The following is a 25,072-nucleotide window of genomic DNA, read 5'->3' on the forward strand; positions in this document are numbered from 1 at the left end:
TCCTTTGGTATCCTGGCCTCTTTGATGGTATATATCAATAGATGATGAAGCAAATTGTGGGAGTCCATTAGGCTTTGTGCATTGGCAAGAGTGAAATAGTCATAGTATTTGCTTGTATGTATGTAGTTGGAGATCCAGATAATTTAAGTAATATAAAACTTCTTATTTTTATAGGCCATTCTATGCACCAAACAAAATGCAGAAAAAGCAAGAAAGGCAGCATTTCACGTTCTTCTGGAAATAGGGCATGCAATGAAACGGTGGTATTCTAGCAGTTCTTCAGGTATAAATAAGCTTTTTTTGCGATTATTTAAAAATAGATTCTATAATATTAAAAAAAAAATTGAAATGTTCTCATTATGTGAAATAAATATATGAAACACACACACAGATTTGAAAGAATTCATCCGGCATCCCATTTGTAGACATTAATGTCACCACACTTGATTGGGCTTCTTCAGAGCCCTGATCTCAGCCCTATTGAGCATCTGTGGGATGAACTTGAGCATTGTGTGAGGTCAAAGGATATCCATTCCACAAACAGTCCATGACTTTATTACATACCTACAGGAAGAATTATCCAAAATTCCCATTGATCACTATCGATCACTTGTGTTAAGTATCCCCCCACATAGCATTGCTTCGGTTGTCATTACAGTGAAAAGAAGTCTCACATCTTATTAGGTGGGCACATGGGTATTTGTTCCTCACACTATTGTGTTCCTTGACTTCTTTCAAACAGTGTGTGTATTTTTTTTTAAGTAGGACACATACTCTATAAATTTATATTAATTAATAAATGTCTAACATGACAATTACCCCCAGGACATTAACCTCCCCCTCCATATAACCCCCCCTGGACATTCATCCCCCATCCCACCCCGTATCAAAATAAAAACTTTAAATAAAATTTTCTTGAGAACAAACGATACAAAAAATTATTTGACAAAATAAAAATTTTAAGAAAAATATAAATTTTTCTTAATAAAAGGATACAAATTTAAAATTATATTAACACCTAATATGCACATTTTAGGATATAAACAGAGAGAAAAATTAATTCATTTAAAATATTAGATCTTTTACAGGGAATGTAGTTTAATATTATTAATTATGCATTAATACTTAGAAAGAAAGGTTGTTTGCTATCCCACGTAGATAGTCCATAACTGTGATCACGGTAACTGTGAACTATGGTAAGAATCCATGCATTTGAATCAGCATACTTCTTTCTCGAAGTTTGTGATGGATGACCAGCCAACATTTGAGTGCAGTAAACTTGTTGTTATGCTTGTTCTCTTTGGAGAAATCCAATAAATTTCCAAATGGTGGGATGGAAACTTCTAACATAGGACTGGAAAATTCTATGCCATCCTTCTACTGAATTATTTGTTTTTGGTAATTCATCTTCGGATCATTGATACATATTCCACATATTGAAGGCATGTTGGGTGCTGTCATCCATGCCATTGTCGTCTTCCAATGTACGAATCTTCGAAATAATCTGCGACTGGTAAGCTTTCTAGAGGTAGAAATTCATACAACTCATCAAAAGTACCAACAACTTCATCTGTTGGAACAAATGCAAGAGCCAGCATCATTCTTAATTTCAATGCGAAATTGGAATCTTCTTGGTAACGTTGTTGCAAACCATTCTCTTGAATTTTCCGACTTAGATGAAAGAAACATCCTTTAATTTCACTGTCTGGGAAACTTCTTTCTAAACTGGTTTTAACTGCCAATTCAAAATCGATCATGATGCTGATTGGCTTCAAATTGACATTCAGCATAGTTAATGTCTCAAATAGTTTAATATGTGTATCCTGAGTTTTGTTTTGCAGTATTGCATAAACACATGGAATGGTTTGTCCATTAACTAATGCATGAATGGTATATAGTTGAAAAAAGTGCAGGAGCAGTTTTGAAAGTTCCATCCAGAAACCATGAGATGTTGTTTCCAAGAGTCTGAGATTGTCACATGTTCCAAAAATTAACATTCTGTTGTTATTGTCTGAACTGGAATCAAACAACAAAATCTTGGCCATCATGTGTAACTTTGTAATGATCTCGAATATCGATTTCACCAACATTCGACAGAACAAGTAATAGATTATTAACAGCTTGACAGTGATGTCTGACATTGCGACATAAATGATGAACTGTCGGCAACTTGGCTTTTGCATCTTCACTTATCGTTGAAAGAGATTGGGTGATAATTTGCTGCGGTGCTTCTTCAGCTAGTCTTTTAATTTGTTGAACTACTTAGAACTTCTTGTTGTGCTGGATCTGGACCATGAGAATGATCGTTTAACCATCCTACAAGCTCTTCTTCATGGAGTTTAATTTTAGCTTTACATTTGCTCTGGTTATGCTTCTTTCACACTCAAATGATACAACACCATTTGTCAAGTTTTTTTGTTTTACATACATGTATCCTTCAAAAATCACTTTCTCCTTTCCTTTATTCAATTTTACAAATTCCATCTTGTTGGCAACTTGACTTTTGCATCTTCACTTATCGTTGGATGATAATTTGCTGCGGTGCTTCTTCACTTTCTTCTGCCAGTCTTTTAATTTTTTTTTAAATATTTTATAAATATTATAATAGATTGAAATAAAATATTTTGTTTTCAATTTCACTTCGACAACAGTTTTGACATGCTCAGTGTTATTATCAAGACTGCAATAATTTAAAGTAAAAAGTTACATATTTTTATACAAATATTTAACCATAATGTTTACAAGTTTAAGGCGAAATAGATCAAAAATTATTTGTTGGTGGAGATTCCTAATTCTATGATCTTAATGTAAATCACTTCATGATGGTCATAACAGTTAAAATTACAGGAAAAATTAGTCTTGTTTTGACATATAATTCGGATTAAAGAAACTACAGGTAAATACGAGGTGTGGCTATTGAATGATGAGACTGGTTGCAAAAATGTGGTTCTTTATTACAATTGTACAACTTAATTGTTATCCCCTTCAACATACTCTCCTCCTCTATCTGTACACCGTTGCATACAAAATTTCCATTGTTGGAAGCAGTGCTGCAAGTCAGGAGTTATCTGTTTCAGTAGCACTGCCGTTTTCTCCTTTACCTTATCCAGCTGACAGTGGAGCCGGACTTGCAGAAGAAGATCATCGCATGTGATGAGACATGGATTTTCCAGTATGATCCAGAAACAAAGAGACAATCGATTCACTGGAAAACTTCCATGTCACCGAGAATGAAAAAAAGCAAGAATGAGCAAGTCAAAACCGAAGGCAATGCTGATAATTTTTTTTTTTTTATATCAGTGGCATGGTAATGGTTGAATGGGTACCAGAGGGTCAGACAGTTAACCAATATTATTACCTTCAGGTTCTGGCCAAGCTGAGAGAACAAGTGAGGAAGAAGAGATCCAATTCTCCTTGAGAATTCTTGGATTCTCCATCAGGACAATGCTCCAGCCCACAGTGCACTGTCTGTAAAGCAATATCTAGCTGATAAGAAGATCCCTGTGTTGGACCATCCACCTTATTCACCCTCGATGAGACTTTTACCTTTTTCCAAAGTTGAAATCCTCATTGAAGGGCACCCATTTTCAGTCAGTGGATGAGGTAAAGGAGAAAACGGCAGTGCTACTGAAGCAGATAACACCTGAAGACTTGCAGCACTGCTTCCAACAATGGAAAATTCATATGCACTGGTGTGTAGATAGAGGAGGGAGTATGTTGAAGGGGATAACAATTAAGTTGTACAATTGTAATAATAAACCACATATTTGCAACCAGTCTCGTTATTTAATAGCCACACCTTGTATTATTAACAAAATTACCTGATCCTAGGAATGTTATCAGTCCCTTTGATTGTGCTTTCAAAGATAACACCTGAAGAAGATTAAATTGTTATTCTGCATTCTATTTATTTTTTCTTATTGCAACTTTAAAACTTTTTTTTTTTCATTTCTTTTTTATCATATTTAATTTCATCTACTGATATTTCGAATGGGAGGGTTCATTGTCTGTTTTTAATTGCATGGGGGGGGGGGATTTAATGTCCAGGTGTTTTTTTAAACAGGGGTTATTGTTCGGGGGTATTGTCCTAGAAGCCCATTGTGTTTCAAGATTTAAAGTTGGTGGGTTTGCCTTTGCCTTCCAGATTTTATTCTAGACCTTTGTGGTGTTGGGCAATTTATTAGTGGAAGATGTACATTACATCCAGCAGTCCTTTTGGCTCTACCAAAGAATTTGAGCACATTTGAGAGCAATCAGACTTGTTAGAGATCTGCAGGAGATGTCCCAAGAGTTTTCCTGGTTGCTGTGAATTCTGTATTCCACCATGGTTTAGGAAATGGAACCACCATGATGTTTTGGCTATGTACAGTTGTGGCAGTGTCTAATGGTTCACTGCTTCAGTGATAGGAGATAACTGTTATGAATCAAATTCTGTTAAGGAAGAGATGGCAACCAGGCAGCATACTATATTTTCCATTGCGATATCCGTGATTGAGTGCAAAGCTGTCCAGGTAGAAGAGTGGATCATATCACAGATATGATTGCTCTAATATATGTTATCAATTTTCCACTTAAACAGTGAGTGTTGTCTATTTTCATAATTATAATATGAAAATAGACAACAGAATTAGCAAAGCCAGTATGGTCAGAAGTCAACTGCTTAAATTTATATGGAATAAGAGAAAAATTAGTCAAATCGCAAAACTAGCTGTATACAAGACTGTGTTTATAGTAGTTTATAGTGGATAGCTCTGGATTTTGCTGTACATTTTATTTTATTCAGTTTATTTCACTCATTTGTGTTTAAAGTTGGCTATAATCATTCATGACACTCTTGTTCCTTTAACTTAGTTCTTAAGTTTTAATCATCACTTTCTTGCAAAAAAAAGTCTTCGTTTAAATTTCAGTTATAATTCTTACTACAGTTATATTTTTATATTATCTTTCCTCTTCTGTTAGGCACAGTGTCTTGTCACAGCCAAGTTACTTGGCTTCTTATGTTTTTAATGTCATCATCATCATATTCTTGATGTGTTCTATCAAGGGTTGTACTTTAAGTTTACAATACATTAACCTCTTATCAGCAATTTTTCCTCCAAATTAGTCACTTATTTATCAAGACTCCAATTGTCAGATCTTATATTTCACTCTATTATGGTACTTATAACTGTACCAATTCACCAACACCTTGACCTTCACCTGTCTTTTTCCACACCTCAAGATAACTCAAGAGTTATCATTCCATTGGATAAGACCCTGATCAGACCACACTTAGACTATTGTTCTCAGATTTGGTCCCCAGGATTTGAAGGGGATAAATTAACTGTGGAAAGGGAAGTGACCAGATCACGTTATATTAGCTCTGCTCACATATTCCTAAATGTTAATGATGTTAAGTTCCATCCCATTTTTAATATGCCATTGATGCATCTGTTCATTCCTCTTTTTTCTCAGAAATATCCTGACTATATTCTCCAGATTTTAATTAAATGTTTTATATCTAATCCAGTTCTTAGATCTTTAAGTTAATATTGTCCCCCCCCCCCTCCCATACCTTCTGTGACTTTCTTGACATGAACTTTTAATATGCTTTCTTCTTTTCCAGAATTGCTTATTTAACTTCTTGAGTCCACCATGAAGTTTGGATTTTTCTATTCTTGCAAACAACTTCATTACATGCCTGCACAACTCAGTCAGTTAACTTAAATTCATTTACACTAGATGCACTCACTACCCTTAAGGGCAAATTATTCCACTCACTCACTGCTCTCTGGGAGAAAAACCTAGCTCGTAACCCTTTCTTATTAAATTATTAAAACACTTAAGGAATAGGACAACGTAGTTAAGGATATAAATTAAATTAAACTTTATAAATATTTTCCGATATTTATTATTATTAAATAATATTATTATTATTATTTTTAATTATTAAATAAATAAATCATTATTAAAGTATAAGTTAATTTATATCCTTAACTACGTTGTTCTATTCCTTAAGTGTTTTAATAATACATAACCAACGTATAAGCCTGACTACGAGAATCAACATAACCCTTTCTTGACTGAGAACAACTTTAACTTCCATGGATGCTCCCCGCGTTCTCTCCCCGCCTTCCATATAATGAAAAATTTTTGTGCTTTCCACTGACACTCCATGGTTTTTGTTTACAAGCTCTTACATTTTTTCTCAACTAGTACCTTTCAAAGCTGCTTGATTCTTTTTAAAATTTTCTTACCTGTTTTTCTTTTCAAATCCCTATATACTCTTTCGGTTCCTTCTGGAGATATCTTTATAGAAATAACTTCATGTGAAATTGTGCATTTTATTATTATTATTATTATTATCTGAGACCTCCAGGGAGTCAAGGACTCATTGAGGGAGGCTGTAAATTACCTAACCCAGCTATCATACCTTCCCTTAAATTCATTTACACTAGATGCACTCATTACTCCTAGCGGCAAATTATTCCACTCACTCGCTGCTCTCTGGGAGAACAACCTTAACTTCCATGAATGCCCCCGTGTTCTCTCCCTGCCTTCCATATAATGAAAAATTTCATCATTTGAAATGCTATAACACCCATTCAAAAGTTTATAGACCTCTATCCTGTTATCCAGAGTCTGTAATCCACATACTCACAATCTGTCCTCATAATCTAAATCCCATAATCCAGATATAATCTTTGTATTTATGTTGGAACATAGTATTAGTGATGACTGAATGTTCCAAATAGAAATCTGGCAGGTACCTACCCTTATTGTTAGCTTTGCATTTTCTCCAAGGGAGTCAGGGAGACCACACATCACTCACACAACCTGTCATACATTCTCTTGAATTCATTCACATGATGCATTTACCACCTCTGAAAGTAATCCAGCAATCACTCTCCACTCTATGAGAGAAAAATCTCTCATCCCTTCATTCTCAACTTCTGTGGATACTCTCTCTTTTTCTTCTTCCTAACTGCCATAAAACTAGAAAATTGCATCTACTGTTATCCTGTATAATCCTTTCAGAAGTTTATAGGTCTGTCATATCATTCCTCTTTTCTAGTGTCAGTCAAATTTTCAATCTTTTCTCATAATCTACATTCCACAGTCTTAATTCCATCTTTAGCACTCTCCTTTGTACTTTCGCCACAGTATTTGTATCACCTCAAAAATTAGGAGATCAGATCTGTGCCCATTAGTCCAAATGAGATCGTATCAAGGCCTTATAAAGACAATGATACTGTACTGGCTGATTGGTTCTGTTCTATAATAATAAGATACTACAGGGTACATATAGATTAAATGTGCAGATTTAAAAAAAAAAAAAGTCACTAAGCTGATTTAGGTAGACTTGATCTTGGAACTGCAGTTCTTAGTACATCATGTGCATATTGCACTTTTTCCCCAAATCAGGTGCATAAGAAAAACTTTTGGCCAAATGTTAATTGCTATTATGAATTGTTGCTTCATCACTAAACAATAAACAACAAATGATGTGTTATTTTCAACTTCATGAAACTTAGACACCTACTTTCAACTTATACATTTACTGGTGTGATTATGTTTTGAGAATTTTAATAACTGCTGTAGGATTATCTAATTCTGTAAAGCAATTCTTTCTGATATTATATTCAATGATCCATCCATTTCTAAATGCTTGCTCTCCAGACAACAGTCTCATCATATATCCTCCAGGTTTCCCCATTTGTGTCTTATTATTAATGGAACATAACTGTTTGAATTTTTTAATCAGCTTATAATTAAATTTTTTGGGGCACTTACATTTTCTTTTGCTGGCTGATGAGATGAAAAGGTTGACCTTTTCTTTGATTGTGGCCAATTGGTATAGTGTAAGGTTGATTTACGTGCAAAATAAAAGAAAGAAATTAAGGGGAAAAAATCATTAACAGTTTTATTTAAATCTTGAATAAATCCTCTCATTGTTGCATTTGCAGATTTATATATATATATATATATATCTTATATAGAAATGAAGTTATGAAAAATTCAGTCTGCACAAGGGCTCTATAGATAAATGCTCTTAGTTTTTCCTTTATTGAAACTGAAATAAACTAGTTGTTTTAATATGGGTAAGATGCTTGCCCTTGATTGTGCTTTCAATTATTATTTTAAATATTTGCTACTTAAATAACATTTTTTCCCCTCCCTCCCTCTATACAGATGCACTCAGTAGGTATGTGAGTATGTTGCTAGCAGGGCTTGCAGGTGATCCCCATTCTGTTAGTGCTACAATTTTGGCTACAGCTTATGTTATTTTTGAATTTAAAAGTAAGTAATATATAAGTAATTGTATATTTAAAAGTAATACACACATCCCATTCTTAGGAATGAGTTGATATTGGCTAATTTTCATGCTGCAGGATAGATACCAGTGTTATAGGAATAAGAGTTGTTCTATATTGTGTTTTTTATTTTATTTTTAGTTGACACTTGAGCACTACTCTGGAGCACAAACCTTCAGTATAATTAGAGAAACATCATCAGGACCAGGAAAGACAGCATTGCATATTTAGAATAGTAGGAGGATATTTACTATAATCATCTATACAAGATTAAGAGGAAAGTAAGAGACTGGAAGTTTGGAGGTGACCAAAGTACAAATGGAGGAGTGTTGTGCAAAAGTTATGGCTTTGGGAAAATACCACAAAGTAGGAATACCACACGAACATGGTGCAAGTTTCCTGCTTTTAGCTCTTTCAGTATTAATTTTGGACATGTAGAATTTCAGCTATTTTGGACTTTGGAATGAACAGAAATGGAAGTTGGAAATTTGGAGGAAGCTATTTGCAATATTTCCTGTTCTTCTCTTGTAAAGGCCTTAGTAGTTCTTGGAGATCCAGAGATAAGGGAGATAATCTAAGGTGGGATGGGAAACAAATGTTTCCATACCAATAAGCAGGATAAACTTGAAAAATTTTGTGCTGGCTCACCAATCAGGCAAATATCTCACTCATCCAGATATTGGGCTGAGTGTTTCTACCATTGTTGCCTATTATATCATAGTCACTGTTTATTCCTAGATCTGGCCAATTTATAGGCTTTTGTTAACACTATGGCTAATTTTTACCCTGTATAACTGCCAGTGTTGAAGCAAATATGTTAACTTCGTATGTATTCTTGAGTTTATCAGTCTGTGAAGAAAAAATCATGTATTTTATTAAGTGACACAGGACTGTTTATTCATATTTGTTACTAATGATACTGTTGTTTGCTATGTTTTCACTTCTAATACGTTTCTTTAATTGGTTTTATGGAAAAAAGAAAATAGCTTCTTATCTGCCATTTTAAACAAACATTCAATAATCATTAACTCTCAATGAAATGAAACCCTTGGGACTACAATGCATAACTAGATCAGTGGGTTGCTGAATTCTGATTGCATCCAGAACAATGTTAGATGGACATTGCCAGCAATATCATATGACATGGCAGCAGCTCAGGAAACAATTGGTAAAACATTTGAGTTAGATGAAATATTTTAGAAAAATAAATACTTCTTTCTCAATTATTAACTGTCAAATTATTTTTTCCATCACTGGGTGAGATATAAGCTAATTACTACTGTTTGCCACATATCTATTTTAGGCTGCTGTGTCACAATTAACTGGTTATCTCGTGGTAGGTAATGTGGGCTTTATTTGTTGCATCTAATGGGGAATGCTGGTCGATACAAATACTTATTGTTTTGTTGATTATCACTGATTTTGTAGACATGAAACAGAATTAGCATTACATAAATAAAACTGATGATTAACCACCTAACCGGTCATTATCGATAAAATACACATCCTCACACACTTCGTATCCATCATATATTTCAGTGTGACATAAATGGTATTACAATTTTAATATACACTTTGCATTCATGATAACCTTGACATCTATAGACCTCTTGGCCGGTAGCGTGGTTAAACCAAGACACCTCTTCTGGGTTTTTTTTGTTACTTGTCAAATAAAAATTCTCACCTATCATGGACCTGTAGATATGTGTATTTTTCAGTTGCTGCCAATGTGAATTTGTTTGGTGATATGTTCAGCGTGAATGCTTGAAAATGTGGAATGAAAATAATCCAACTAAGGAAATGAGGCCTGGATGTAATGGAAATGCCATAAATGCCACAAGAACACTATAACAAGCTATTAACAAATCAAGAAATGAAAACTACTCTGCCTAAATGTTGCTCAAACTTGGAATAAGGATTACTGTTGTAATTATTGCTCTGTGGGAGAAAAAATCAACACTAGCATATGTTCTGAATTGCCTAGAAAACATCTGTATTATAGTGGGAAGGGTCAGTAATGAGGCGATATAATGTTAGGAGGGTGTTTAGAATTATATAGTATTCTGGTAGTCATGTGAACAATTTATGTAAGATCATTAGTTATATGAAATGTCTCAGCATTTCTACTTGCTTCATCTCCATTTGGAGAATGAAAGCCAGTTGCAGATATCTATTATGAAAGTTGGTATGGCAAAAATCATTATTAAAAATAAAGAAAGGAAATCAAAAAGTTAAGAATGGTTAACATTGTAGGGAAAGACAGCAAAGATAGCTTATTAATTTCACAGAATGGAACAGAGATCTTTAGCCAAAGAAGATCAAATAGAGGCAATCCAAAATTGGAAATTCTTTCATGGTATATCACAGCATAATATATGCACAGATTTCATCTTTGAGATGAAAATAAATCCTTAGGTCTAATTTTAAAAAAAATTGAGGTGAATGATGCTTGAAGAAGCTGAAGTTTTAGTTTAAGTAAAAGTTTGTTGTTTTGACAAACTAGAAGTGGAAATGAATATTGAAAGTAGAACTTGGACCACATACATTTGTGAAGTGAATCTGCAAGACTTTGGAAAGTTTGTCTGTCATCATGTGATCTGTTTTATTTGCTTGACTTTTCATGGTTAAATTTGGAAATACATAGAATATATATAGAGTTATGGATTTTAGATTTAATGAAATTTGTGATATACTAATGAAGGGTGCAACACATTAGGCAATTAGTAAAATGCATTGGAAAATTAATGAAAAAATATTTCATACCAAAACTGACAGTACTTCATGAGTGCAGAGTAAACAATCAGTTAATCCGTATAACATTACATTCTATGTACTAGAAGGATCATATCAAATAGATAATAATGTATTTCTGCTGTTTACATAGATGAGAATCTCCCAAAGCAATCATTCCAATTTCAATTCAGATGATAATATAAAAAAACCTTTAAACTTTATTTGAAAAGAAAGATTTCAGACATTTCTGAACCTGTCATCAAAATCTTAAAGATCAAAATCTAATACCCACATATTTTCCTATCAACAAAATTTCTAATATCTTGCCAACCCCGAAAGACAAACTTTTCTCTGCCTGATGTTTATAACATTCCTTGTGAATGCAGTCTAACAAACTTTGGACAGACAGACTATTCTGTGGAAGTGAAAAAAGATTATTGAACATAAGTACTACATTGAGTACTGTATTATATCAAAACTCAGGTCTTGCACAATATGTATTGAGACCAAACACTGTATTCTCTGGAAAGATGCTTGCCCGTAAAAACAGTTTTAAATATGAATGTCTTTTAAAGAAAGTTCAGAAATTGATACACACACCACCTAAATTTAAATTGGAATGACTACCTTTCCATCCTCTCTGCGAGATTCTCATCTCATTTTCCTTTCACCCTCTTTTACCTTGCAGCATCGAGGGTTTATTAATCTTCAGACCTCAACCATTCGCAGGATAAGGTGGTCAGCCCTACACCCTGGTGTATCCTATGTCCTGTAGTGTTGAGTTCTCAAGGTCGGTTTGCCTGCTTTGCAGGATGAAAAACCCCAGGATAAACTGGGGAGAAAACTCTACTGTCCACACCCAAGACTGGCTGACTTGGCTGTGGCTGAGGAAGATCCTTCAGCTCCTCACATCACCGATGGGAATCGAACCTAGGACACTCCTTCTCCAGACATATTGTTGCATAGTGTACAGCTACTAGGCTAACCGCGCAGACTATTGCGAGATTCTCATCATACATAAATATCAGAAATGATTAATATTTATTGGATATTATACTTCTTCATGCAGAACTGGCTACAATGGATTAACTGATTGTTGTATTTGTTTTGTATCCATTTCCCATTCTGAATTGCTTGTTTATTCCATGTCATTGATGTACTGTTAACTGCAGTTAAAATCATTATGGGTTGTTGTGTTGATGTTTAGCGGAATAAATATACACATCTAGAGATAATAATTACTAACTAAATCTATTTAGCTAATAAATTATTACACCAGTATTTCACTTTGGCCATCAAGACTTATTCACTCAGAGAAATACACTAAGCACATGTCCACACAGTACACAAGCTGGAAGTCAAACTTAAACTGAGTGAAAGGTTCCTACAGTCCTAACTACAGCAATCTTTTCATGGAACATTTTGAATATACAGCCCTGAACTCTACCCCTCTCGAACTCGCAATATGGCTGCACTACTTGGATGGCATGCTCCCGATTTGGCTACATAGCTGTTGGAAACATTTTTGACACACCTCAACAGCCAATACCTGAGAATCCATTTCACTATTGAAAAGAAAAACAATAATTGTCTGCCTGACTACCAGAAAAGGATCCTTATCCTTTTCTGTTTAAAGAAAATGTATCCAACTGAAGATACATCCATCACCTGCCCTATTACCATGCCTTCCAGTAGTGTGGTTTCATAAAAATCTTAGTAAATTGAGCTACCATTTGCTCAGACCATACTAATTTATGAACAGAAATCAATTACATTTGCAATGGATTTTAGCCAGTCTCTCCCATTCACAAAATCAACAGAACGCTGCCTATTTCCCAAACAATACCCCTCATTTAAGCTTCACTAAAAATTAGCCCTTATCTGTTCACCTGAAGATCCACTCCATCATCTAGACCATTCTGAGGTCTGCTAGTATCCATCTCGGAACACAGAAACTCTTTCAGTTAGTTGCACTACATCTGTTCTGGAGTAGCTTTCTGTTCAGTAGACTCAGATCATTGGATCCATTGGAACAAAAGCTTGGGATAAATGCTGTGGAGAAAATGTACAAAATTCTCCAATAATTGATCAGGGAGGAGAAGAGAGCTTCCCATTACTATCTGCTCTGCTTGTTAATAAAGTTGATTTTGTCAGTTGATAGAAGCGCTGTTGCTTAACTTTGCTAATTAAGAAAGCTATTTTTTTACAACAGTTCAATAGGACATTAATTATAAATAGACCTGCTATTCCAATGAAACTTAATTGATTATATATTGTTAATCCTGTGATATATGCTTGTGCATTTGTTCTAGTTTTCATAGAGGTCTAGTACACTGAGCAAAAATTTTATAAATAAAAATCTATTGTTTTGCTTAAGTAATTAAATTACTTAAAACATTAAAATAAATAAATAATTTTTAAGTTTTAAATAAAACTTAAAAATTACTTAACAAACATTTCTGTGTTCTTTGTGTAATCTATTACACACACACACATATTTATTATTTATTTATATATTTTTATGTGTGTGTAATTGTTTGTTTATTGTAGGTGAACTCCCCAGCACTTTGATCCACAATCTCATAGAAAATATAACTCTGTTGATTACATCCCGCTCCAGAGAAATTGTGCAGTCTTCAATATCATTCATTAAAAGTTTTTTGACCTGTATGACAGTTGAAGATCTGTTACCACATGTTGAGATTCTAGTGAGTATATTCTGGACAAATTTTTAATGGAACTTGTGGCATTAAAACATTTTATTTTATGCATATATTCACAAAAATATAGTAATTTTATTACTGCAAATATTACAACCAGAGACTAACTGGTTATCATCAGTGCATCAGCATAATCACAAGGTGAAGCTGCAACAAGATGTTAATCCTATTTACAGAGGCCATCTAGTGGGTGGTTACAATAAAATAACATTACAATTAAGGGGTGCTTAAATCAAAGCTGTATAACTGAGAGGAGACCTCCACATAGCCTTTAAAGGAATGCGGAGAACTGATCAGGGCTTCTGACCTAATGTCCAATCCTCACCTTCTCATGGTGCACCCTGTTGGGTATCTACCTGGATACTGAACGAATGAGGATGGGCTGGCTATTTGGGATTTAGTTGACCAAATTGTATTCTTTTTGGCTTAAACCAATATACAGAATGATGGTACAACATGACAAAATTTCATGCCGGCTGGGGCGTCGCCCAGTTAAACAAGGCCCCCGTTGTTTTTCGCCAGGGAACCAGGGCAAACAGTAAAAAGTCAGCTATTGGAACAAATCTAAAAACACACCCCAACTCAAGATTACCAGAGTTAAAGATAGATCGGTACTATCAACATAAGAAGCCTGAATGGCAAAGAAATTGAGCTAGCTGAGGAATTAGATAAAACAATTAGTAAAACATTTCAGCTACTTAGGTACGATTTTTTTAGTGAAGATGATAAATCATCATCATCATCATCATCATCAAATTCCTGCCATGTACCCTCAAGGGGTGTACAGGATATGACAGTACTACATGAAAAAATTACATCATTACTAACTTCCTATCTACAATTTTCCTCCAAATCAGTCTGTTACTTGTCAAGACTCCAACATTATCAGATCTTATATTTCTATCGTCTAAGGCACTTTGTACCGTATCAATCCACCTATACCTTGGTCTTCCTCTGGGTCGTTTTCCTGCCAACCTGGCAGAGAACACTTGTTTTGCTAATCTTTCCTCTCCCATTCTATTTAAGTGACCATACCATCTGAGATTAGCTCTGCTAACGCATTCCTGGATGCTGACAATGTCAAGTTCTTTCCTAATATCCTCATTTTTAATATGATATTGCCATTGATGCCATCTGTTCACGCCTCTAATCTTTCTCAGGACTCTCATATCTGCGGTCAATAGTCTTTGGTCAAGTGTTTTACTTCTGACCCAGCTCTCAGACCCATAAGTTAAAATTGGTTTGAACACAGTCTTGTATACAGCTAATTTAGTGTTCCGACTAATTTCTTTCTTATTCCATATGAATTTATTCAATTGACTTCCCACGATACCAGCTTTGCTGATTCTGTTGTCTATTTCTATATTTAGTTTACCATCTTCAGTAAAAATTGTGCCTAAGTAGCTGAAATGTTTTACTTGTTCCACAGGTTCACCATTCACAACACAGTTGACATTTTCAATGATTCTGCCTATTTTCATTGTCTTTGTCTTTTTATTGCTGACCTTCATACCATATCTATTACAACAGCTATTCAATTTAGTCAGAGAATCTTGCAGACTTGTAGCGGATTTATTTAGAAGTATAACATCATCCGCATAAAGCAAAGAGCTGACATTAACATCTCCAATTTTGATATCAGGTTTAATACCACATTCCTTCATAATGTGATCCATATAGATAATGAATAACAGAGGGGATAATGTACATCCTTGTCTCACACCAGATTTAACATTAAACCATCTTCCTGTACTTCCTTCAATTCTAACTGCTGACTCACAACTCAAATAAAGACTAAGTATTGCTTGATATAATGCCCCATTGACACCATATAACTGCAGCGTATTGAATAGCTTCTCTCTTGGCACCTTGTCATATGCCTTTTCCAAATCGACAAAACTTAAATACAGATCTTTGTTATATTCCCATGCTTTCTCGACTATTTGTCGTAAAGTGAAGATCTGATCCTGACAGCCTCTATTTGGCCTGAATCCAGCTTGTTCTTCACCAAGCTTTTCTTCCACAATTCTTCTCAACCGTTTCTCAAGTATACTTGCATAGATCTTGCCAGGAACACTCAGTAGGGAAATACCTCTGTAATTCTCACATTCAGTTTTATTTCCCTTTTTATATATGGGTACTATGAGAGCTCTACTCCAATCATCGGGAATTCGTCCCTCTGTCCAGGCTTTCTGAACTATGCAGTGCAGCCACTGTAAGACTCTTATACCACTATACTTCAGCATTTCTGGTCGAATATCATCTACTCCTGCTGCCTTTCCACATTTCAAGCCTTTGATGGCTTTTTCTACTTCAAGTATGGATATGTATTCCTGACTGCATGCCTGGTCAGTGTTTTTTATCACTGTGCTGTCATCACTGCTTGTTTCATTTAGCAGTTTTTCAAAGTAATTACTCCATACTTCAAGGATATCTTTTTCTCCTGTTTTCATTTCACCTTTATCATCTCTAATTCCTTTTACAGCACTCTTTCGTCCATTCCTAAGCTTCTTCAACAACCTCCAGAATATTTTGCCACCTTCTTGATATTTATTTTCTATATTCTTGCCAAAGTCCTCCCATGACTTTTGTTTAGCTAGTTTTACACACTGTTTAGCTTTCTTACATTTGTCTCTGTATTCTGTAAGAGTAAAAGCTGACTTATTTGCCAGGAACTTTTGATATGCTTTCTTCTTTTCCTTCACTGCCTCTTTAACTTCCTGTGTCCACCAGGGAGTTCTGATTTTTTTATCTTTGCACACAACCTCACCACATGCCTCTCTGGCAGAATCAATCAATGTTTCCTTCAGAGTTTGCCACTGAATCTCCAAGGTTTGATTCCTGTTCTCAAACTCTTTCATTTTCTTTTCAATAATATTCCTGTATTTTAGTCTACAGTTTACATCTGAGAGCTGCTCAACTTTTATTCGCTTTAAAACTTTCTTACATGTTATTCTTTTCAATATGAAATTCAATTTTATCCTGCTCAAGACTAAATAGTGATCACTTCCAATTTCAAATCCTCTGTACACTCTGGTGTCCTGCACCAGGGAGAAAACATCACTATCAACAATAACATAGTCAATGAGACTTTTCTTATTCCTAGCCTCTTCTCTCCATGTGAATTTGTGCACATTTTTATGTTGGAACATGGTGTTAGTAATAACCAGTCCATGTCCTGAGCAGAAATCCAACAGATATTTGCCATTATTATTAGATTTGCTCTTTTCTCCAAATTTTCCCAAAATATTTTTGTATGTCTCACAATCATTTCCTACTCTACTATTTAGATCCCCAACAAGGACCAACTTTTCCTTTTTCACTGTGTCAGTTGCTTTTTCTAAAGCCTCAAAAAATTCCTCCACTTCTACCTTAGTAGAACCTTCTGTGGGACCATAGGCACAAATAAGTCTCATTGTCCAGTTCCCCATTCTCATATTTGCCCACATTACTCTACTTGAGACTGCCTGCCATTCAAGAAGATTAGCCTCGTATTTTGTGTTGAATACTATGGCTACTCCTTCTTTTCCTTGATTGTTATTGCCTGAATATAACATTTTGTATTTATTGCTCAGAAAGATCTCACCAGTTTTGGTCTTTTTTGTTTCAGTCACCCCTATTATGTCGATCTGGTACTTATCTAATTCCTCAGCTAGCTCCATTTCTTTGCCATTCAGGCTTCTTACGTTGATAGTACCGATCTCTAACTCTGGTGATGTTGAGTTGGGGTTTGTTTTCAGATTTGTTCCAGTAGCTGACTTTTCGCTGTTCGCCCTGGTTCCCTGGCGAAAACAACGGGGGCCTTGTTTAACTGGGCGACGCCCCAGCCGGCATGAAATTTTGTCATGTTGTACCATCATTTTTTATTTTGGTTTAACCAATAAGAATACAATTTGGTCGGCTAAATCCCAAATTGCCAGCCCATCCTCGTTCGTTCAGTATCAAAGTAGATACCCAACAAGATGATGATAAATTAAATATGGAAATAGACAACAGAATCAACAAAGCTGGTATGGTAGGAAGTCAATTGAATAAATTCATATGGAATAAGAGAAAAATTAGTCAAAACACTAAATTAGCTGTATACAAGACAGTGTTCAAACCAGTTTTAACTTATGGATCTGAGAGCTGGGTCAGAAGTAAAACACTTGACCAAAGACTAGAGACCGCAAATATGAGAGTCCTGAGAAAGATTAGAGGCGTGAATAGACTGCATCAATGGCAATATCATATTAAAAACGAGGATATTAGGAAAGAACTTGACATTGTCATCATCCAGGAATGTGTTAGCAGAGCTAATCTCAGGTGGTATGGTCACTTAAACAGAATGAGCGACGAAAGAGTAGCAAAACAAGTGTTCTCTGCCAGGTTGGCAGGAAAATGACCCAGAGGAAGACCAAGATATAGGTGGATTGATATGGTACAAAGTGCCTTAGATGATAGATTTATATGTTAATTTAGTCAGAAGTTAAAGTGCTTTGTGTAAGCAATGATGACAGATACACATACTGATATCTTGGGGGGGGGAGTAAATTATTTGAATAAATTGAAGACTAAAAGAAGCCTTAAAGTACAAGCCATTAGGAAAAAGAAAACCAGGACGTCCTCTTAAACGATTCAAAGATTACTTTTAAGGCCGGAACAGACCATGCTAGGCCTAAATCCGTGATATGCATGATGATGATGATGATGAATGAATTGAAGACATAAACTAATGATTTTGTATTGTATTATAACTGATTTTTTTACCATCTAATAAATTATTTTAAACAGGCATAGGCTCTCTCATGCACACACACACACTTAACCAATTAGCATTTTACTGTATGCCCACAGATGCGAGACCCTTCGACACTTGTGCATGTCAAAAGAAGGAGAATCCATTCATTATTAGGATAATCAATGCATTTCATGGAATGAGTGTTTATTATTATTTTTACAACAGTTCAATAGGACATTAATTATAAATAGACCTGCTATTCCACTGAAGCTTGATTGATTATATATTGTTAATCATGTGATATATGCATGTGCTTTTGTTCTAGTTTTCATAGAGGCCTACAGTACACTGATCAAAAATTTTATGAATAAAAATCCATTGTTTTGCTTAAGTAATTAAATTACTTATTTGCAGTTAACAAACATTTCTGTATTCTTTTACGACATATTTTTAATACATCAGAAAATTTCTTTTATGAACATTGTTGTTCTTTGCCTTTATGCCATGAAGTTGCAAAAAGGCTGTTAACATTCATGCTTGGTTGAATTTTCATTCTTTACTGCTGCAATCAACAAGATGTTTGAAAAATCTGTGTATATTTTTGAAAAATAACTAATTTGCTTGTACAACAGTTGGAAATTTTGCGTATGAAGCACGTAATTTCGCATGTTTGTAACCAATTCGTACATCCTTTATTTCTTTCTCCCTTTCAGCATGATTTGACCATTCTTGGCACATTTCCAGACTCGGTTCTATGAAGTGTGGGCATACAATACTAATTTCATCTAAAAAAAAGAGCAAAATTGAACAACATTTATGATTTAGAAATAGCTATTTCAAAACTAAAAAAGAGAAATGATGATTCCTGAAAATATTATGGATTTCTGTTTACCTTGTATATTCAGGTATTTTTAAATGCTGTAAATTACACAGGCTTTCTTTTAAGATTATTTGAAATGCATTTATGTAGTAATTTTTATACATGGTATTGAATTATTTTTATAAAACCTTAGTAATAAATATACTTGTATTAAATTTTGATCAAAATGCTTTTTATGGTGGTAATTTCAGGAAATTATTTAATCTCTGAAAATTTAGTTTCCAAAATGAAGAGAGTTTGAAAATCATCATAATAGCTCATGAGTACACGCACATTTTCACATAAGGACAATTAGTAAGATGATTAGACAAATTATTGAGATATATATATATTCTTCATTCATCACACAAACATGTTGACAGGCTTTGGTGTTGGAATTTATTCACCTTATTGCTTAACAGTGTTAAAGAATACATCATTAAAAAAAAAAAAAAAAAAAAATTACACAGCTAGTGCCAAGTCTTCCACTGTCACAGCTTTTGCCACAGAACTCAGATAGCTTTTCATACATTGTAGCCATAGTTTTACAAAAAAATAAATAATGCAAATCTCTAAACGAATAGGTAAATTGTTATATGTGCCATCATCAGCAGAAGTGGGATGAGTCAAGAGTGGAAGAGGACAGAGAGGTGTACAAAGAGAGAAAGCAAGAAGCCAAGAGAGTTGTGGCACAGGCGAAGGCCATGGCATATCAAGATCTGTATGATCAATTAGAAACAAAGGAAGGACAGAGAAAAATTTACCAACTAGCGAAATGTAGAAATAAAGCAGCTAAGGACATCTTACATGTGAGGCAGATCAAAGATGCTGAAGGAAGAGTATTATGGAGGGATGTGGACATAAGAAACAGATGGAAAATATACTTTGAGGGACTTCTGAATGAGTAAAATGCAAGGACTCACAGAGGAGATGGGCAGCCTTCTGAGGGGATGGTGCAGAACATCAGTAGAATGGAAGTGACGGAGGCCATGAAGAGGATGAGGAATGGAAAAGCGGTGGGCCCCGACAGAATTCCAGTGGAGGCATGGAAGGCACTGGGGGAAGAGGGAATTGACCTGCTGTGGGACCTGTTCATGAAAGTTTGCCAACAGGAAAATATACCCGAGGAATGGAGGGAGAGTACTCTTGTTCCCATCTACAAGGGTAAAGGGGATGCACAAGACTGTAAAAATTACAGAGGAATAAAGTTGATGTCCCACACAATGAAGATCCTAGAAAGGGTTCTTGATGGTAGATTGAGGGAGGAGGTGGAGATTGCAAAGGAACAATTTGGCTTCATGCCTGGTAGATCAACAACAGATGCTATCTTTGGGTTACGACAGATGATGGAAAAATATCGAGAGAAACAAAGGGAGCTACATCTGGTATTTATTGATCTGGAGAAAGCATACGATAGAGTGCCAAGGCAAGAAGTCTGGAGGTGTCTGAGGGAGAAGAAGGTGCCGGAGAAATATGTCAGGTTGGTGCAGGAAATGTACAGAAATGTGAAGACAAGTGTTCGGACCTGTTTGGGACAGACAGAAAGTTTTCAAGTAACAGTTGGCTTGCATCAAGGGTCAGCATTAAGTCCGTTTCTGTTTAATATTGTGATGGAGGTGGTAACAGAGGAGGTGAGAGAAGATGCACCTTGGACAATGTTGTATGCAGATGACATCTTGCTGTGTGTAGATTCAAGAGAAGAAGCGGAGACTAAACTGGAAAGATGGAGAAAAGTACTGGAAGAGAGAGGTATGAGACTGAGCAGAAGTAAGACAGAGTATATGTGTTGCGCAGTGGGCAGTGGCCAAGAGACAGACCTGGAGCTGGAAGGAAATGTCATCAGGAAGGTGAGAGACTTTAGATACTTAGGTTCGACAGTGGAAGAAGATGGAGGAGGTGAGAAGGAAGTGGGATGCAGGATACAAGCAGGTTGGAGGAACTGGAGGGAGATGGCTGGAGTGTTATGTGATAAGAGGGTGCCGATCAATCTGAAAGGCGAAATTTATAGGACAGTAGTGAGGCCAGCTATGACATATGCTATAGAAACTGTGGCCCTGAGGAAAAATAACATTAGCAGGATGGAAGTAGCAGAGATGAGAATGCTTAGGTGGATGTGCGGTGTGACCAGAAAGGATCATCTGAGAAATGAATATGTCAGGAGAACAGTGAAAGTTACGAACTTAGGAGCGAAAATACAGGAGGCAAGGTTGAGATGGTTTGGTCATGTGATGAGGAGGGAGGACGAATATGTGGGAAGAAGGGTCATGCAGATGGATGTGCAAGGAAGGCGGAAGCGTGGGCGGCCAAAGAAGAGATGGAGGGAGCTGGTAGAAGAGGACTTGAAGATGAAGAACTTGGATGTGGTGACAGCCCAAGACAGGAAGGTGTGGAGGAGACTCATAATAAACAGTGACCCCACTTAAGTGGGAGAAGCTGCAGAAGAAGAAGAAGAAGAAGAGTTATATGTGCCATCATTCCCTTCCTAATCACAGAATTCCAGTGTAAAATTATTCTTGTATATATATATATATATATATATATATATAAAAGATATCTAAACTGCTAAATAAATTGAACCTCTGTACATATTCATCAGCCAGCAAGGAGTGTATAAAATAAGTCAGAAACTTGTTGGGATACAATGGATAGACAGAAAGATAGCATCTACTCAGCAGAATAAACCATTGATAAACCATGCTTCGAAATACATCACACATCAGCATTGCATTAAAGTTATTATTATATAAAGACTGAAACTTCAGCATTGCATTAAAGTTATTATTATATAAAGACTGAAACTTCAGCATTGCATTAAAGTTATTATTATATAAAGACTGAGAGCCAATTTTGTAGTCAGTAGCTGCAAGGAATCATTCTCCACCTCAAAAAAAGTATAGTTGCATTAATTTTCTAAAAAAAAAAAAATATGGAGGGCAGTCATATTAATACCAGGTTGTCAGCTTTTAACTTTTTATCCAACATTAGTGAACATATAAGGTGTGTTACTTATTTTGTGCATCATGGTTTTGAATTGCTCTCACTACTAATATAAATCTTTCATATAAGAGATCAGAAATGCTATAACATAACAGCATTGTATGGATGGCGAGTGATGATGTATTCATTGGGAATAATGGTATGAGAAAGGCTATTTCTAAAGAATGAAGGTAGAAGGAAAGAAAGAAGTTGGTCTGATAAGTTTGGATTTGAACTGGTTGTAGATGTTGACCAGCAGCTGCTCATGCTTGTACATGTCTTGAAGAAAGTGGAGGAATGGTTGTTACCATTGCTTGTGTAGTTCCTATGTAAGTACCTATAGAAATGGCATAATCAGAAACAGTGTATAAAGTGATAAAGGGGTACATGCAATGGGTTCCCTCTTAAGCAAGTTGGTCTGCTTTCTGGAAAGCATCGGGGATTCTTAAGGAGACTTTTTGTGCACAACCACCACAAATGTGAAAATGTGATTCCATAATTGGATAGATTTGATTTACATAGTATTAGTAGTTGTGCAAGTGTGAAATAGTGTCTTGAATGGGAGAAAATATTAAGTTTTCTTTTTGTTGGTCAGATGCCTGTGGATGTGTTAGTTAGCTTGTTTCAAAAGGAATTAGCGGTCTAAATCAGCTTAGGAAGATAAATCCGATTCTGAATGGAGATCTCAATATTAGTAAAGGGTTTGCAGAAGTGCTTATGAGAAAATAGTAAGGAGATTTCCTTGGAGAAGAGAGATTGGTGTTTGTGGAAGACTTGCAGACCAGAACCATGTGAGCATTGCTTGATTTGTCAAATGATGAAGAATATTGAAGTATGTTACCATTAACTGTATATGTGGTCTGAATTTATTGAGAACAATTTATATAGAGGTGGAAAAGTGTGGCTGAAAGCATCGAGCACCTGTTTCTGGTGAATTCCAAAGACAGGAAATTGACAATCCATTGCAATGGACAGAAGACAGACCATAAAATGGTATGGTGACCTCTATGTCAGACATGAACAGACTTTCTAAAAATGACAACAGTGACTACACAAGTTTCTCCAGATCTTTTATGGTTTGTATCCAAAGATGGATTACAAAAAACTAAAATCATGTTTAATAATTTTGTAACACCAAAAAACATAATAATAGAAAACAATTTCTTGGAAAGAGTCTCTTCATATACATACTTGGGTCATCTCATTGATCTAAATGGTGAACTCCAAAAGGAAATAAATAGGAGAGTTCAACTTGCCTGGGGTGCATTCAGAAAATTGAAAAGCATTTTTCAAAACAATGATGTCCCACACTATTTAAAAAGGAAGATATTTAACCAGTGTATACTTCCAGTCATCACATATGGTTGTGAAACTTGGTTGCTAACAAAAGCACTGGCAAATAAACTAACAACAACTCGAAGAAAAAAAAATTGAGAATTCCGTTTTTCTTTGAGTTGTTGTGATTAAAATCACATCACATTAAAATTAATTAATATCCTTATTAATTAATTTTAATCTTATCTTTTAATGTGATGCTAGGCATCACATTAAAAGATAAGAAGTGAAACACCTGGCTAAGAAGCCAGACTCACGTCACTGACATTATTCTTCACCATAAGTGACTAAAATGGGCTGGACATCTATCCAGGAGAGAAGATGCACGATGGACCACTATAGTAACGAACTGGATTCCAAAAGATGGGAAACGAGGCCGACCTAAAAGAAGGTGGAGTGATGAACTGTCAAAATTTGTTGGGTAAAATTGGTCAACCATTGCCAAGAACAGAGAAAGGTGGAAAGAACTGTAGGAGGCTTTCATCCAGCAGTGGACAGAAAATGGCTGAAAAGAAGGAGGAGGAGGTAGAGATGTTGGCTGTTGATGGCTTTCATCATTATTTTTAATGCATTTGAGGTTAGAGCACTAACTGGACTATTAGTGGCTAACTCTTATGTTATTTCTTTGGGTTGAATATAAGCTTGTTTCTATGTTGTAGGATAAATGTCAAAGTAAACAATGCTCTGTATAGCTACGCATAAGACCACTCTGTACGGCGTTTGAAACTAGACCTGACGGAATAGGATAGTTAATCCTTATTCCCATATTATCCTGTATTTGTAAATTGCATGTCTTCTTGCCATTTTGTCTATTTTGCAGCATAAAAAAAACAGGAGGAAAAAATCCTGTCACCTATATATGAGACCAGTTAACTCACCTTCACATGAAAAGCCCTGATAATGGTTTCTTCAATGTTTTTGATGGATTATGAGAATCCTTTCTTTTGTAGTTATATGGTGATCATCGTTCATTGCAATAAATTGTGGTGACAACTGCCATGTAAGGGTAATATTCAATTTAATGTAAATCACTCTAATTACCCACCATTTCAATCTTCACATCTAGGTTTTCCATCATCTTCGGTATACATATATATAAAGTGACAAGCTACATTACAATGCACATTGTATGCTAAAGTATATTGGTCCCATTTTGTTCAGCATTGTTCCCTTTGGTCAGCTGTAGCCTGACCTGTGTGTGTGTGTGGGGGGGGGGGGAAACTACTACATCAAGGTTTGAGTCTTGTTATCTGTTTGGCTAGAAATTACTCACAGATAAATTAAAACAAAAACAGCAATGATGAATGTCAATATATGAATATATGTGTGGATGTTTGTGAATGACTGTCATGTAAAACTGGGAGTGATGGGGAAAAGAGAGTTGAAGTTGGAGAATTACTTTGCTAAGATAGTTAGGTCATATCAGATAACTGAA

General features: G+C 35.4%; 1 protein-coding gene across 2 annotated transcripts in view; it reads left to right on the forward strand.

Annotated features, from left to right (window-relative positions):
* The window catches only part of LOC150106189 (RRP12-like protein), a 582,235-nt gene that overhangs the window by 433,114 nt on the left and 124,049 nt on the right, over positions 1-25,072 (forward strand). For both annotated transcript variants that reach the window (XM_090392222.1, XM_090392221.1), the window contains exons 24-26: positions 175-283; positions 8,173-8,280; positions 13,578-13,735. In XM_090392222.1, coding sequence (XP_090248348.1) covers positions 175-283; positions 8,173-8,280; positions 13,578-13,735 — 375 coding nt within the window. The remainder of the gene's footprint in view (positions 1-174; positions 284-8,172; positions 8,281-13,577; positions 13,736-25,072) is intronic.

This window comes from Typopeltis vanoorti, chromosome 5 (assembly GCF_054136105.1).
Source record: "Typopeltis vanoorti isolate ZY-2024b chromosome 5, IOZ_Tvanoo_1.0, whole genome shotgun sequence".
Classification (NCBI taxonomy): domain Eukaryota; kingdom Metazoa; phylum Arthropoda; class Arachnida; order Uropygi; family Thelyphonidae; genus Typopeltis; species Typopeltis vanoorti.